Source organism: Physeter macrocephalus, chromosome 19, assembly GCF_002837175.3.
Source record: "Physeter macrocephalus isolate SW-GA chromosome 19, ASM283717v5, whole genome shotgun sequence".
Lineage (NCBI taxonomy): Eukaryota > Metazoa > Chordata > Mammalia > Artiodactyla > Physeteridae > Physeter > Physeter macrocephalus.
This window is the reverse complement of record NC_041232.1, coordinates 49,382,198-49,397,918: the sequence shown is the minus strand read 5'-3', so window position 1 is coordinate 49,397,918 and position 15,721 is coordinate 49,382,198. Positions and strand designations below refer to the sequence as shown.

General features: G+C 44.7%; 1 protein-coding gene across 13 annotated transcripts in view; it reads right to left on the bottom strand.

The window, feature by feature from the left end:
• FHOD3 (formin homology 2 domain containing 3) overlaps nucleotides 1–15,721 on the bottom strand; it is a 546,814-nt gene that overhangs the window by 50,797 nt on the left and 480,296 nt on the right. For 7 of the 13 annotated variants that reach the window (XM_055080580.1, XM_055080572.1, XM_055080570.1 and 4 more), the window contains 3 exons: nucleotides 13,226–13,249; nucleotides 11,687–11,861; nucleotides 4,577–4,738 (listed from right to left, as the gene is read on the bottom strand). In XM_055080580.1, coding sequence (XP_054936555.1) covers nucleotides 4,577–4,738; nucleotides 11,687–11,861; nucleotides 13,226–13,249 — 361 coding nt within the window. The remainder of the gene's footprint in view (nucleotides 1–4,576; nucleotides 4,739–11,686; nucleotides 11,862–13,225; nucleotides 13,250–15,721) is intronic. The other 6 variants (XM_055080571.1, XM_055080575.1, XM_055080576.1 and 3 more) reach the window with 2 other exon arrangements.

Sequence of the window (15,721 nt, the reverse complement as noted above, 5' to 3'; positions counted from 1 at the left end):
ACTAACATCTTATTTTACTGTATTCTAAGAGCATCCGTTTTAAAGTCTCTGGCCCATTCCATTGCCCCTATAAAAGAATATAAAATTGTTAAGTAGGGAAGAACTATGTAAATAACATGCAGGGAAATTTTTCTTAATGGGATTAGTGGGAAAATTCCTGAACATTTTCAAATACCACTTTGGAAAATTAGAGACAACTAAACTAAGCTGGGTGCTGATCAGTTCCAGGGCTCAATCTAATATTTTGTGAGGCATATCTCCCATTTTCCCTAAAACAGATTCAATATTTTTTTTCAGATTCATTCATTCTCCTTCTCCACGGAATCCTACTTAACAGATAGCATGGCAACACCCCTCAAAATTCTGTAAAATAAGATTTTAGTTATATCAAATCAATGTGAATATGTCACATGCCCTTCAAGAGGAATGTTGAAGCCTCTTAAGAGATGGGGTGAGAGTGAGAGCATGAAGTCAAGTCAGAGCTCAGTGTTCCTTTCCTAGCAGCCCCTAGAATCAGACTTCTGGCCCTTTCCATTGAGAACCTGTTCTTGTAAGGGTGACCAACCTTATGTTCCTAAGACACTGTTAGATTATTTGTAGGTCACATCCAAGTGATTGCATTTTTAAAGAAATATAGCCCTGAGCCCAAAACTCCATGGTCACGTCACAGGTGGGGCCCAGACTCCCCTTGAAGAGAAACTCAACAGGAGAGGGGACATCCAGCCTCTCTCAGCAGGAAAGAGGAAAAGGCCAACTGTGAGTCCCTAATCCCTGCTCTGCTCTGTGATAGTCCAGGGTAATGGCTACATGCAGACAGACAGCCGGGCAGAGACCCTCTTCCGAAGTTGGGTCCCACAGAAAAGAACACAAGGGGCCCTTTTCTTCCCCAGGCCCCAGGCCCATCCTGTAGAATCACAGTGGGAAGGAGATCTCAGTTGCCCGTCAACTTCAGGGTTTTCTAGGGAAGACCAACATCCGGGAGGCCTAAGAGAACAAGTAGGCCCAGGACAAAGGACTTGCCCCAGTATGACGAAAAGAGAAACCAAAATAAGAAGAAAACAAAGAGCTTGGAGAATGTTCTCCTCGGCCATCTCCACCAGCCGATTCGAGAGCCGTGGCTAGAATCTGGGGAAGCATATGAGGTGCACTGTGTTGACATTTCACAGGCTAGAAATCAACTGGACAATTCGAAACATTTTACTTAATGAGACACCGATGGCACCAGCTGGGGAAACAACAGAAGGGGCAGAGCCTGGGAACCTGCGAATCCATTATGGTGCCCTCGGTGAGTCCCATCTGGCTGTATATTTCAGGCTTTAAGCAGGACATTTGGTGGACGTAGGCCTAGCCACCAGCATCAAACATGAAAGCAGATGTTTAAGTATCTCAGAGGATTCTTGAGGGGCTTGCAGGTCATAAATTTCTAGGTTATGAGCTGGATTCTGTTTGGTTTCCTTCAATAGCTGGACTATTATTGTCTTTAGCCAAATGAGGTATAGCCCAAATATGCTGGTTATTCATTTATCCACTTGCCACATGGCCACCATTACACAATCAAATCAAACGCAGCATCGTTTCAGGGTGAGGCCCCAGCCCAACACTTCACATCGATTTTGCAAATTGGTTTTTTCTCATTCCTTTAACTTCTTATGAAAAGCTAGCGTTTACATCCCTTTATAACAGAAATCAAAGTAACTTCCCCCATCTTAAATTTCTGTGGATGGTGCCATTACTAATTAATTAAACCTGCTCCAGATAAACATTTACATACATGCAGTGCTGTATTTGTTGTAGTAACTGCATCACAGGACAAAATGTATTGGGCTAAATAAAAAGAATATAGGGCTGTTTTGCATAAGATTGGAATGGAAACGATACCACAGGAAATTATTTTATGTCAACCACAAAAACAGGCAAAATATCTCTCTGGCCAGATTGAAGAGGAAAACTAATTATGACTGTGTTATTGTTCCCAGTGACATTATGTGTCTCTCTAAAAATCTGGTTCTCTCTAGACCAGAGGGCAGGGCCAACACTCTTTGCCAACACAGACATGTAACCTACAGGAGGAGAACATACCCTGGGCCAGGCCCCTCTCAGGCAATCTCCTTTTCTGAGGTCCCTGACCCAACCCTGCCCACCTTCTGGAGGGCACTCCCTGACCTGGCATCCTTTCTCAACTCCTCTCCCGTGGTCTGATTCCCCACGTGCTTTTCCCAGCTCCTCCCAGTGGAGACTCTTGCACTAAGGTTGCCCACTGCAGGAAGCCCAGGAGTAAACTGGTGCAAAATTTCTGCCATTTGGTTACTGGTTTATTGAAGTAAATAAGAGGAGGGCAATAAAGGGCAAATACTGAAGATAATCTACTTAAGACACCTCAAAAAGCCTCTCATAAGTTTCATTTAAAAAACTATTTAAGAAAGAGACTTCTGTTCATGAAAAAGAGCAAGAGAAAAACAGGCAAATGGTATGGACAAGCCATACACAAAAGAAGAGATGCAAATCACAGGAGGCTCGACCTTCCTAGTACACTAGCAGGGAAAAGTAAGTTAAAACCATAAGGAATACTATTTCACACGCTTCAGACAGGCAAAAAGGCAAGTGCTGGCCTGGCCTGGAGCATGCAGTGTGGAGGGAGTGTGGGTCAGCCTCACCCCTTTGGAGATGAGTTTTCCCCCCAAGATGTGCACACCTGGGGACCCTGCAATTCCAGTCCTGGCCTCATACCCCATTGACCCCCTCCACGTTATCGTGCATAGGGTCCCCTGGGGATCTTGTTAAATGCAGATTCTGAATCAGTTGCCCTGGAGAGGTCCCCACGGACATGCATTTCTAACCAGCCTCCAAGAGGTGCCCATACTGTCTGAGGAACAACTTTAAATAGCAAGTCCCTAGCCAAGTTCTTACATGGGAGCACCAAGAGAATGGCAAAGAATTCACAGCAGCACCAGGAAATAGTGAAATGTTGGAAAAAATAAATGTAAAGGTCTTAGATATTGCTGTTGGAGCCCACGAACATATTCCTGAAGATGTAAAAAGCCAGTGCCCCTGAATGATAGTTTTCCATTTAAAAAACAGAGGGAATGTGGCAGGGGGCGCACAGAGTGGAACAAGAGTCCTTCTCCTAAGGCCACTAATCACCCAAGGGGCCTGGGCAGGGCCCAACCGCAGAGGTTCTCAGGTGGTCAGCTTGGGTACAGCCCAGACACCTGGAATTTTTAAAGCTCTGCAGAAAGTTCTAATGTGCAGCCATGGTTGAGAGCCACAGTTCAAGAAGTTACTCAAAGTGTGTACCAGCAGGATGGACCTCATCTAGGACTGTGGTGAAAACACTCTCAGCCACCCATCTCACTGAATGAGAATCACATCCCCCAGCCCCCCAAGTTCCGTGGTTTGAGAAGCTCTGCTTCTCCCTGGTGGAGGTGTCAAGTGATACTTTCTTTTCTGGGGAAACATTCCTGTCAGAATCTAAAGCCAATGATATAAAAGGAGCAGGGTCCGAGAGTCTGCAGCAATTTGGTTTAGTGTTCTTTACCCTGGAAACAAGCATGTCAACGGGTCAAACAGAACCAAGGGGTCTGAAATATGCAGCCCCAAACTCAGTCACCTCTTGTATGAATCTCAAAGGTGGCACCACCCGGGGGGCTCTGAGTTTGAGTTCTTACTGAACTCCTGCCTCCGGACAGCCACTCTCCCTCCTTTCACTTTTGGGAGCCAGGAAATGAGGCAGCCAGACTTCCTTTTTACAAAACATCATAAATCCCTGTCCTAGGGATTGACCTTGAGTGACCAGCACCAGGCCAAAGCTTGGGGGCTGAGCTCTCTTCTGAAACACACTAGGGCCACGGCCATGAAGGCAGATGTCAAAGGTTCAGAGAACCCTGCTTCTCTACAGTGAGCCAGCCCTGTGAGAGTCACCATGGCGCCCACAGAGGCAACTCCACACCCGTCATTCGGCGGATAGGGGCAGGTAACAGGCTGAGACTACAGGGGCAAATAAGTCGCTTTGATTTAGTTGAATCCTCTGTTTGGTAGGAAAAAAAAACAACTGGTCAACCTAGGCTAACATGAACAATTTTCAGCATCCTAAGGACCAAAAATCGCTTGCCACCCCTGGTTTCACCTTCAGCATATTCATGGGCAGCAGTGAACCCCTGGGGGAATAGTCTCCAGCCCAGAAAGTAGCCCCTGATGCTGGGTGAGGGACAATAATATGGCCTCAGCAAAGCATCCAGGGCAGTGCTTGGCAACGGGTCCCACTGTGCCCACCCCTGCACACCAGAGTCATCTAAGGGCCTTTCACACCTTCCTGGGGACAAAGTGTGAATTGGGGGAGGCCTGACCAGAAATAGCAAATACACTGGACAGGTGGCTGCAGCACCCCTCCTCCCCAGTGGCCAATGCTGACTGACTGTCCAGCACGAAATCTTTTGTCGATGGGCACAGGTGGGCCCTCCGGGCACCACTGACAATTCACCAGAGCCCACCTCTGAGTCCCTGCCCTTCCTGGGTCATACAGAACTGGAGGGCTGGTCCCTGCAGGCAGAGTCCCACATCCTAACTCCAAGGCACTTACAAGACTTCCGGTTGGCCCGGGAGCGCTTCCTCTCCCGCGGCACCACTCGCTGACTGGGCACTTGGGTGGCTGACTTGACGATGCGGTCCATGATCTCATCAGCAGCATCGTCCGTGACATTAGGCGAGTCATCCATTCCCATAGTCCACGAACTAGCGGATCCTGAAGAATTAAACAACCAGAGAGCACGAGGTACTCAGAGAGAAGGAAAACACAGCACTGCTCCTGCAGCAGCAAAGCTCGTCAGCAACAGAGCACAGCAGAGGCCAGAGCCAGTGTTGAGCCTCCTGATGGACCTAAGGGTGTTCCCCCATCCCCACTGCAGGGGCACCACAGTGACCTGTGACCATCACCCTCCAGACTCTGACCTCCCATGAATCCATACCTGGGGCCCTTATGTCATACCACCCTGTCACACAGCTGTGTTGTCATTTCTCACTGTCCTGGATGTGCCTCCACCTGCCAGGTCCTGTGGTCATGGAAGGGCAGACTTCCCACGCCGTGTGCTGCTATGTATATCACAGATACCCAGTAGAGTGCTTCCAGAAATGTCCAGAGACATTTGTTAAGTCAGCTCCCCATCTGTGGTTGTATGTGCCTAGCAGATGTCAATTATCCCTAACTTCTCATTTAGTTAAATAAAAATCAATGGATTTTGTAACATATAGCTTATCTTTGGATTAACTAGCCTTGAAAAATCATAACAGGATTGCCATCTTCTACCAGGAAAAGGGAGTTAACACAACATTTTCTTTGGTACATTCATCTGCTTCCTGACCAGAAAAAATATGTTTATAAATAGCTGTATGTTAAGACAGTCCAAGTCTGCTATAAAAGCATCTGCCCCTAGACCAGCAAGAAGAAAATACCACAAAAACATGGGTTCCCAAGTCATATTAAACACTCAGAAATGAATGCTATTTTAATTCATCAAAAACTGTGCCTTTGTGACTGATCAACTTCCTTGTGAAATCTCTTCTCTAAGATGGGAAATACGCTTCTGTAAGAAAAAAGATGTACAGCGTGCTCAAAATTGTGAATTTCCTCTACCTATACTTCTGTTTGTAACAGACATACAACTTTAAAATCCTGCAGGTGAGTGTTCTCAGACTTTTATGTTTATGGAACACAGGCACCCTGAACTTGTCCAAGGTCCAGCTAAAGCTGAAGAACAGTCAGCTTTTCTCAAAGCACAGGTGAAAAAAATGTTAGTAAATATGTATCTTAAATTTTGAATTCTATATTTCTATACTAATTTTTCAAAACTTTCGGTGTTTGGATATTGATAGAAATAGTTGGGAATAGTTGATTACGGTTCAGTAGACTGCACATTTTATAGACGTGTTTGTGGTTGAAAGTTCACTGCAAATATGTAATATGCTATAATTTAGTCATAATTTCTGCTAGTAAAGTTCACATGACTGAATTGAATAAACACTTTGCAAAAGGAGTACCAGGATTCCAGTGTTGGACCACCGCACTATTTGAGACCTGTGGCCATAGAACAGCAATGTTTTCTGATGACAACGCTTTTGTTGTGGTCATTTATAAAAATCGTTTTGCGTTATGAGTGGGAGCATACCTACAACACTGGGCTATACAAAGTCAGGACATTTTACTTTTTCTGCTTACGCCCAAGGGAATTTGATCTACTTGCTTCCATCAGAAGACTAGCTTTTTAAGCATCATAAAACCCTTTAAAAATATGTTCTTCTCAGAAACAAATATTTGAAATTGCTGAATTTTTCTGCATTCTCAGGCTGGTCCAGGTGTTCAAATTGGAGGCAAGAGGCCTCATAGTGGCACAGCTCTCAGACTGGGGCTCTGCACAGCCTGTGAACCACGGCCCTCCTCATAGCAGAGCCATCAATATGGCAATTGCTTTTTGCCCAGAAATTTCCTGTTTTCCCTTTTACCTACTGATTTATAATTCTGTGCCTCATTTTGAAATGCCAAGCTACCCTTCCCAAAACACACAAAGCTCAATCAAGTGTCTTTGGTCATAATATAATATAATTTGCTCCTGGTGAGCCAGAAATGAAGGCATCATCTGATCTTTCCATGAGAATTACCTATACTTTCATCTTATACATTCCTGGGAATCTGCTTTCACTGTGATGGGTCAGGAGATGCTTACAAGGAATATCTTGCCATCTGTCCAGGACTGTCAGACTCAGTCTTGTGATGCCATCATTTTCTCATGACCTCATTCTTGGTTCTGCTTTCTTATCCCCTCTCCCCTTGGTTACTGTCATCACTGCCTGATTACCATTTATGCCCATTCTTCTTGGTCGTGTATATGTTTCTCTTTCTGGAACCTCTGCACTCACATACAGCCACAGGAGAACACTGCCCATAACTTACAGACTCCAAGGGGCCATTTGGCTCCCCATGGTCTCCCAAGTGTTAGCCAGGCATTTATATATACTGAGATGTCTATATAATTATTATATATTATATATAAAAATATATATAGATAGAGATATGGTGGAGGGGATAAAGCATTATAGACCATGATAGGACTATATCACTTTATTTGAACTTTACTTTTGAAAATATGTAAACTGTAGTTTGAAAGAAAACACTGTAACTAATGTTTTCCCTTAAAAATCTAACTTAAAGAAATAGTCTAAAAGGAAAATAATTATATCCAAATAGATATTATATTAATGTAATAAACGCTTACCTTTGTTTCTGAAAGAATTTCCCTGGGTATAGACTTCTAGGTTAGAAAGTTCTCTTTTTGGCAATTTAAAGATGCCATTCCACTTTCTTCTGACTTCCATAGCTTCTGTCAACAGTGAGTCATCATTCTTACTGTTGCTCCTTAGAAAGTATATTCTTTTCTCTCTGGCTGTTTTAAAGATTTTATTTATATCTTTGGTTTTTGGCACTTTTCCCATGGTATGCTTAGATGTGGTTTTCTTTGCATTTACTCTCCCTGGATTTGTTACGTGTTTTAAATATGTGGGTTGATATCTATCATGAGCCTTTGGGAAATTCTCAGCCATTGTTTCTTTAATTTTTCTTCTTACCCATCTTTTCCTTCTGGTACTCCAGTTACAGACACATTAGACCATTTGACTGTGTCCCACATATCTCTTACATTTTGTTCCATTTTTTTCTATTTTTTCTCACCATGCTTCAGTTTGTACATTTTCTATTAACGTGTGTTGTTTGAATTCACTAATCTCTTTTGCTGGGACCAGTCTGCTGTTAAACCCGTGATATCAATTAATCATTTCAGATCTTTCTTTTTTTCAGTTCTAGAATTTCCATTTGATTCTTTTTTATAAATTTCAACCTTTTTATCAATTTGTCTCTATTTTCCTTTATTTTCATTAACACTTAAAAATGGTTAAATTTGACTACAAATTTCAACATCTGGATCACCTGTGGATCTGCTGCTCTACTTTTCTTCTTGTCAGCCATGTTTTCATGTTCTCTTGGCTCATAATTTTGACTACGCACTGGACTTTGTGTAGAAAAGAATGCAGAGACTGAAGTCGGTGTCATTTTTCTCCAGTCTTTACCCTTTCCTGTTAAGTAGACACAGTGAAGGACTGAGCAGGGTTGGGGCCAGATAGCAGTTTTCACTGAGTATCAGTCCACCTCTGTCTTTAAATATTCTGTCTTTAACTATCTGTATGCATTTGTTGAAGGCACTTACTCTAGCTTGTCTTTGTTTCCTCAGAACTTCAAGACTGTAGGAGATTTCCTGAAGCCTTTCTGGCCCAGCCTCCCCCTCCCCATGCTGCCCCAGCACTTAGCAAATGTCTCATGGAGAAAACTGTCTGCATTTGAAGCTCCTCTAGCTCCAACCTCTTACGCCAGCTCACATGACCACTAGAAGGCCTGCTGGCTTCTCTTTACTATTAAAGTCACTCTGCGCATGGCAAGTCCAATTCTCAGCCTGTGCCCAGACTTGGCCAATGCTCTTAGACAGGTGCTCTCAGCTCACCTAGAATTCTAGTTTGTCTAGTCCTCTTCCCTTTCACAGTTTCCTGATGGATTTTGAGAGAAAGCTTTTGTTATTTTATTAAAGTTTCTGGTTATGGCATCAGGAGTGGTGGCTTGTTCTTCCCTATGACATGCCACATGGAAGCGGAAGTCTCTGCATGTTCAGAGAAACTGAACAGCTTTCCTTTCTAATCCCTTTCATCAATTAGTGAAAAGGAACCCATATTGTACAAACCCAGCAATATCTTTTTCTCTTTGTCCTTTACAGTCAGGAAGGATTTTCTATTTTCTCTTTTAAAATTAGCACAGCATGTTATGTTCCATTAGAGATACTGGACTCCGTCTCCCAAGGTGGCTTTCATTGCACTACCCTTGCATCCACCAAGGTACAGTGGCTCAAGACTCCTGATGGCTGGGGTCACTGTGGCGCAGGTACTAATGCTGCCTTGATCTCCTGGTGTCCACGGTTAGCCTAGCAGACAAAGCCTGCAAGAGCTGCTGAGGCACAGACAGACGCATGTATGGGATGTCCTAGGCCTTTTGGGAGACCAGTGATTCCCATCCCCATCACCCCCAACACTGCAAAGGTGCTTTATTTTATTTTTATCCTTGTTTTACACTTTGTCTAGACTGACAGTCACTACTGCTCAGCATTTAATGCTATAATTTTCTTCACCTTCTGACCTTCCCCACTTTCTTCTCTCCTCTTATATTCTGTCTTATTTACACACTCTTTCTCTCCTGTCACTTCTTGGTTTTTCTGAGAAATGGAGGCGTTTTATAGACAGCACTGGCCAAGAAGAGGGCACCTTTCTTTCCACGTAGAAAACCAGACAATCAGAATGTCCCACACGAAGTGCTCAGGACCGTGGTTTGTCACGGCTGCGTCCGTCTGATGTTGGTCACCAAAAGGCTGCCTTTGCGTTGCCAAATCGTAATTTATTTTCTTTCCCTAATTCCACATCCAAAACTACCTAAAAGTCAGAGGTTTTGGAAAGACCAAATCCCAGAGAACCTAATCTGTGATTCTTTGATGTAATAATAATACCTGCATGTATTTGGGGTATAGTCTGGGAATCAAGATTGTAGTAGGAGGGGTGACTTTTCTACTTATCATCTGTGTCTCAGGCAGGATAACACTGGGGAAGAGTGGGTGGAGGCGGCCCTGTTTCCGGCATAGTCTAAGCTGTATATCACAGAGTAAAAGCCCTGTTAAAGGTCCAACGTTTAAAACAGGAGAAGGAACTAGATTCAGTGACACTGTACTCACGTGAAATAAGAAAAACATTTGATCATTTATAAAATAGCCTGAAGTGCAGCTCCACTTGGGAATCCCGCGTAAACCTTATGGATCTAAAACTCAGCCTGGAAGCCCCTTCAACCCTCCTCCTCTAGAGCAGCTTGTGGCCTTTGGTTCACAAGAAGCTACAAGAAATCATATGCACCACGTGACCCCCTTCCTGCCAAAGAAAACTTGGAACTGCCTTTGTTTTTTCTTTTATGTTAAAGTTGTTATTCCTATCATCATTTTTTAATACTTAACATAGTTGACAACCGCAAAATTAAAATTAAAAAAAAAAAAAAAAGGGGGCAGTCAGCAAAGCTAGATAGAAGTCACTGATGGGTCTTCTCAGGAGTTTCTCCAGACCACAGCCCTCTAGATCTTGGCTGCCTTTCTAACATCTTGTGAGCCTGGATGGTCGCTGGAGCCTAGCAAGGGCCTGATGGGCGCTGCACACACTCATTCGTTACTGAGGTTCTGTGACGTGTAAGGTAACCCACGATGCAGTTCACCCAGACTGCACAGTTTTACTTACTTTCCCACTGTAATTACTACTTGAACCCCTTTTACACACTAAAGCATTCCAATTTGGGCAATAAATACATGGTTTCTTCTAGCTGATGTGCTAAGCAAACACCAAGAGGACAAAGCTAGTCCTCCAGGAGTTCATCCTCTTTAGTTATAAAGTTTGTAAGCTCCTGAGACCTAAACTGGGGTCTCAGGAGTACGTGGCAAGGTAGAGACGCGGAGGAGGTGGATTCTGGAGGTGAAGAGGGGACAGGCAGAGGAGGGGACGGGCTGAGCAATGGCAGGGTTCAGGCAGACACAGGGTGTGCAGAGTAGGGCACTGCCCACAATGTGGGGCTGAGTGAAAGCCAAGTGTGGGAGCCAGGAGGGACCAGACCCCAGGGAACCTCAAACAACAGCATGAATCGCGTGGGCTGGATCCTGCAGGCAGCGAGGAAACTTAGGAAGGTTCATGTGGCATCAGGCTAGACCAGGGAAATACGGGTAAACATTCTCAGATGCAAAGTGCATCTCAATTCTTAATTAAAACAAAAACATCCCTGGGCTTCCCTGGTGGCGCAGTGGTTGGGAGTCCGCCTGCTGATGCAGGGGACACGGGTTCGTGCCCCGGTCCGGGAAGATCCCACATGCCGCGGAGCGGCTGGGCCCGTGAGCCATGGCCGCTGAGCCTGCGCGTCCGGAGCCTGTGCTCTGCAACGGGAGAGGCCACAGCAGCGAGAGGCCCGCGTACCTCAAGAAAACAAAAACAAAAACAAAAAATCCCTTCCAGGTTGTGAAACAAACCTGGAAACTCTTATCTGTCTTTACCATCTTGAAGTTTTAGTTTCCTCTCTCCCTCCAAGGATTTCAAAGGCAAAAAGGGATAGCGTTTTAATCCAAGGGTCATCAAACTTTTTCTGTACCCTGCCTGAGAGTAAAAACATTAGGCTCTATGACCCCTGTAGTCTCCGTCGCAACCCCTCAACTCTGCCACCGCAGTGCAAAAGCACCTAGACAACACACACACAGAAGGAAGGGTGGCTGTGTTCCAATAAGACCTTATTTACAAGAATAAATGGCTGGCTCAATTTGGCCTGGGGGCTTTAACCCATGAGGATTCGTTCACAATACTAATTCCTCTTGTTCGAATTAAGTTGTGCTTTTGGGAAGGGCTGCTTGTTTTTGAGATGAAGCTATTGAAGGTGGGTCACAAAGGTGTGAGTGAAGGCAAGTGTGATGATGTCAGCACGGAGAACCCTGGGGAGCGGACGGCCCTGAGCGGCCACTTCCCGGGCACAGTAATCTGTACCCTGTGGCGGGACCCGACACCACGGGGTGGCCACCCTGGAAGAGGGCGTTACCTCGGCTTGCTCGGCTGCGTGTGCGGACGCCCAGCACGGGGGTGGCGTCCTCCAAGGCAGGGGACGAGGTTTTCAGCACAGCCTTCATGTTCTCATGCTCGGCAGCATCCTCTGCATAGCTCAGGCCTTGTGGCTGGCTCGGGGGCGCCGGGGAACCACTGGAGAACTTGCCAGACTGCAAGAGCAAGGGGGGTTAGGGCGTGAGGTGACTTAAAAGCCAACTCAAGCTCAGAAAACCTTTAGTTGAGGAAAGGCTTCTCTTCTCTGTCTTTTGTTTTCGTGCATTCTGCAGACAAGTTAGTGATGGCAGTCAATGAGGGGTCAAAGAACTAAGGACAAAGCATCTGCATATCCAGGAAGTTCTCTTATCAGAAAGAGAAGCCTTGGCCCCAGAAGGACCATACCCATCCCTCCAGGTAGTGGGTCTCCCAGCTCACTGCAGATCCCCTCAGTGGGAGCCAGCAAGGGGCAACCGACCTCAACTCTGGGAAAAATTCAGAAACCGAATCTGTTTCTAACACCACAGCCTGGATAGGAGCATTGAAATATGCTTGTTTATCAAATAGAGTGAGATTTATTTTTTAAAATGTAGTGCCAGAAAGCAGTTAGAAGTTTCTCATATATCGCTTAAGATGGTAGAAGTTTAAAAGTGGGATTCAGTTACAGAATCATACAATGTTAGGAGTTGGGAAGGATTTTTCCAGAACTAGTCCCACCTCACTTTACAGAGAAGGAAACTGAGGCCGTCCAAGATTAAGTGACTTGCCAAAGGCCCCAAAAGGCTTTGATTCAGGGCCCAGATCAGAACATGGCACAGAAATTCATGCTGAAACTGAGTTTGGCAACACTCACTACTTCTCCTTGTGTCAAAAATTTAGTTGTTTTCACAAGCATTACACTCACATGATGATATTCTCTAATTCTAGCTGAACAAAGACAGCATATATGTTTTACAAGAGGTATGCTAGAATATCGGGCCATATGCACACAATGCCAAACATCTGGATGAAAAATAAAAAGTCAGTTAGAATAACGTTTGCAAAGAGCAGCTCCATAGACTTCTGGCTCCCTCTTTTTATCCAATGTCTCAGCCCTGGTGCTACAGCCTGGGACACATCCGTGACTTGTACCATCTGCACAGCTCCATCCTCATCCTTCAGGGCTGAGCAGCCCTGCCTTGGTTTCTGGTTCTGGCATCTGCACCAGGGTCAGAGGGAGGAACTGCTGCCTATCCCACCCCTCTGTCCATTTGTCCAGCAGTAGGAAGAGATCTGCTGACCCTGCCACTTTTGACAGGGCCTGGAACTCAGGGACAGCTTGGAAAATGCAGTTACCCTTCAGTCAGTCCCTGGCACACACATCATGATGAGAACCCGTGTAAGGAGGTTAGTGATCACATGGAAACCCAGCAGAAAACAGTCATGCAAGGTTTAAAGCACTGAACAGGGCTGACACTTCATGCTGCTCATGTCAGGTTAGATTCTACAGCACACTTGAGAAGGTCACACGTGGCATTCTTTGTGTTTGTAAACATCCTACCTCAACTTCATCCTCTTCATCAGTCTACTCGAGAGGAAAGGACAGGACAGGACAGGATGGGAAAGACAGAGGGGATTCTTAGAAGGCACAGAAGTCAGCAAAGATGAGATCATCTGACTGTCACATCAAATTCCAAATAAAGAATTCAGCCACCACAACCAGGGTGCACCCTGTTGATTTGGGAGCTGCTGAGCCCTGCCTGCGAAGCCCTCCTGTCTGGACATTCTCTCCGAGAGCCCCAAGACCGGTCCTGACCAAAGTCAGGAGGGACTTGGAGCTCCAGGCCCGTCTCCTGAGGCTGCCTAGGAGGATGATAACCCGCTTACCTGGTCCCCTGACCACTACAGACGTCACTCTGTGCCCTGCCACTCGGCTGGCCCTGCTCCGTGGAACCACCACCTGCCAGCAATCAGGACCTCAGCAAGTTTACCAGCTTCCCTCTGCCTGCTTCCATCCATCAGCTGTCGTCCCCACCTCTCCTCCCAAGTGCTGGACCTCTTTTCCCTTCCCAGGCCGCTGGGTCTGGGTCCCCGTGAATCCTTCTACAGACAGGCCAGACAGGACAAGTGGGACAACTGCCGGGCAGAACAGGTCCTAGTACACTTTCCTCAGAAACATGAAATTCAGTTCTTTTTAAAATCTTACCTGTCCTTCATGGAGGCTGTCTGAACTGACACACCATTCTTTTAATTATCACCAGACAAACTGCTTTAAGTAACTAAATACAATATCCCTTTTCCAAAAATAAATTGAGGGTGAAAGTCATGTCAATTTCTTAACTTTAAATCAAACACACCCTCAATTTAACGTGTGCTTCCACTGAGGTTACAAGCCAGGCCAGCAAATCAGGCACAGGTTTTTGAGAACTGACTAAACTTTTGGGAGTTGAAATGACAAAATGCTTCCAGTTCTGCATTGCCTCTAGGCCTTGTGACAAGAGATGACTTTTTTTTTTTTAACCTTAGAGCTTCTTTTTTTTTTTGAATTTTATTTATTTTTTTATACAGCAGGTTCTTATTAGTTATCTGTTTTATACACATCAGTGTATACATGTCAATCCCAATCTCCCAATTCATCCCACCACCACCGGACCCCCCCGCCACTTTCCCCCATTGGTGTCCATACGTTTATTCTCTACATCTGTGTCTCTATTTCTGCCCCGCAAACCAGTTCATCTGTACCATTTTTCTAGGTTCCACATATATGCGTTAATATACAATATTTGTTTCTCTCTTTCTGACTTAACTTCACTCTGTATGACAGTCTCTAGATCCATCCACGTCTCAACAAATGACCCAATTTCGTTCCATTTTATGGCTGAGTAATATTCCATTGTATATACATACCACATCTTTTTATTTATTTATTATTTTTTCTATTATTTTTTTATTGGAGTATAATTGCTTTACAATGGTGTGTTAGTTTCTGCTTTATAACAAGGTGAATCAGCTATACATATACATACATCCCCGTATCTCTTCCCTCTTGCATCTCCCTCCCTCCCACCCTCCCTATCCCACCCCTCTAGGTGGTCACAAAACACCGAGCTGATCTCCCTGTGCTATGTGGCTGCTACCCACTAGCTATCAGTTTTATATTTGGTAGTGTATATATGTCCATGCTGCTCTCTCTCTTTGCCCCAGCTTACCCTTTCCCCTCCCCATATCCTCAAGTCCATTCTCTAGTAGTTTGGCATCTTGATTCCCATCCTGCCTCTAGGTTCTTCATGACCATTTTTTTTTTTTTAGATTCCGTATATATGTGTTAGCATACGGTATTTGTTTTTCTCTTTCTGACTTAGTTCACACTGTATGACAGACTCTAGGTCCATCCACCTCACTACAAACAACTCAATATCATTTCTCTTTATGGCTGAGTAATATTCCATTATATATATGTGCCACATCTTCTTTATCCATTCATCTGTCGATGGACACTTAGGTTGCTTCCATGTCCTGGCTATTGTAAATAGAGCTGCAATGAACATTGTGGTACATGTCTCTTCTTGAATTATGGTTTTCTCAGGGTACGTGCCCAGTAGCAGGATTGGTGGGTCATATGGTAGTTCTACTTTTAGTTTCTTAAGGAAACTCCATATTGTTCTCCATAGTGGCTGTATCTATTTACATTCCCACCAACAGTGCAAGAGGGTTCCCTTTTCTCCACACGCTCTCCAGCATTTGTTGTTTGTAGATTTTCTGATGATGCCCATTCTAGCTAGTGTGAGGTGATACCTCATTGTAGTTTTGATTTGCATTTCTCTAAGAGTTAGTAATGTTGAGCAGCTTTTCATGTGCTTCTTGGCCATCTGTATCTCTTCTTTGGAGAAATGTCTATTTGGGTCTCCTGCCCACTTTTTGATTGGGTTGGCTTTTTAATATTGAGCTGCATGAGCTGTTTATATATTTTGGAGATTAATTCTTTGTCCGTTGATTCATTTGCAAATATTTTCTCCCATTCTGAGGGTTCTCTTTTTGTCTTGTTTGTACTTTCCTT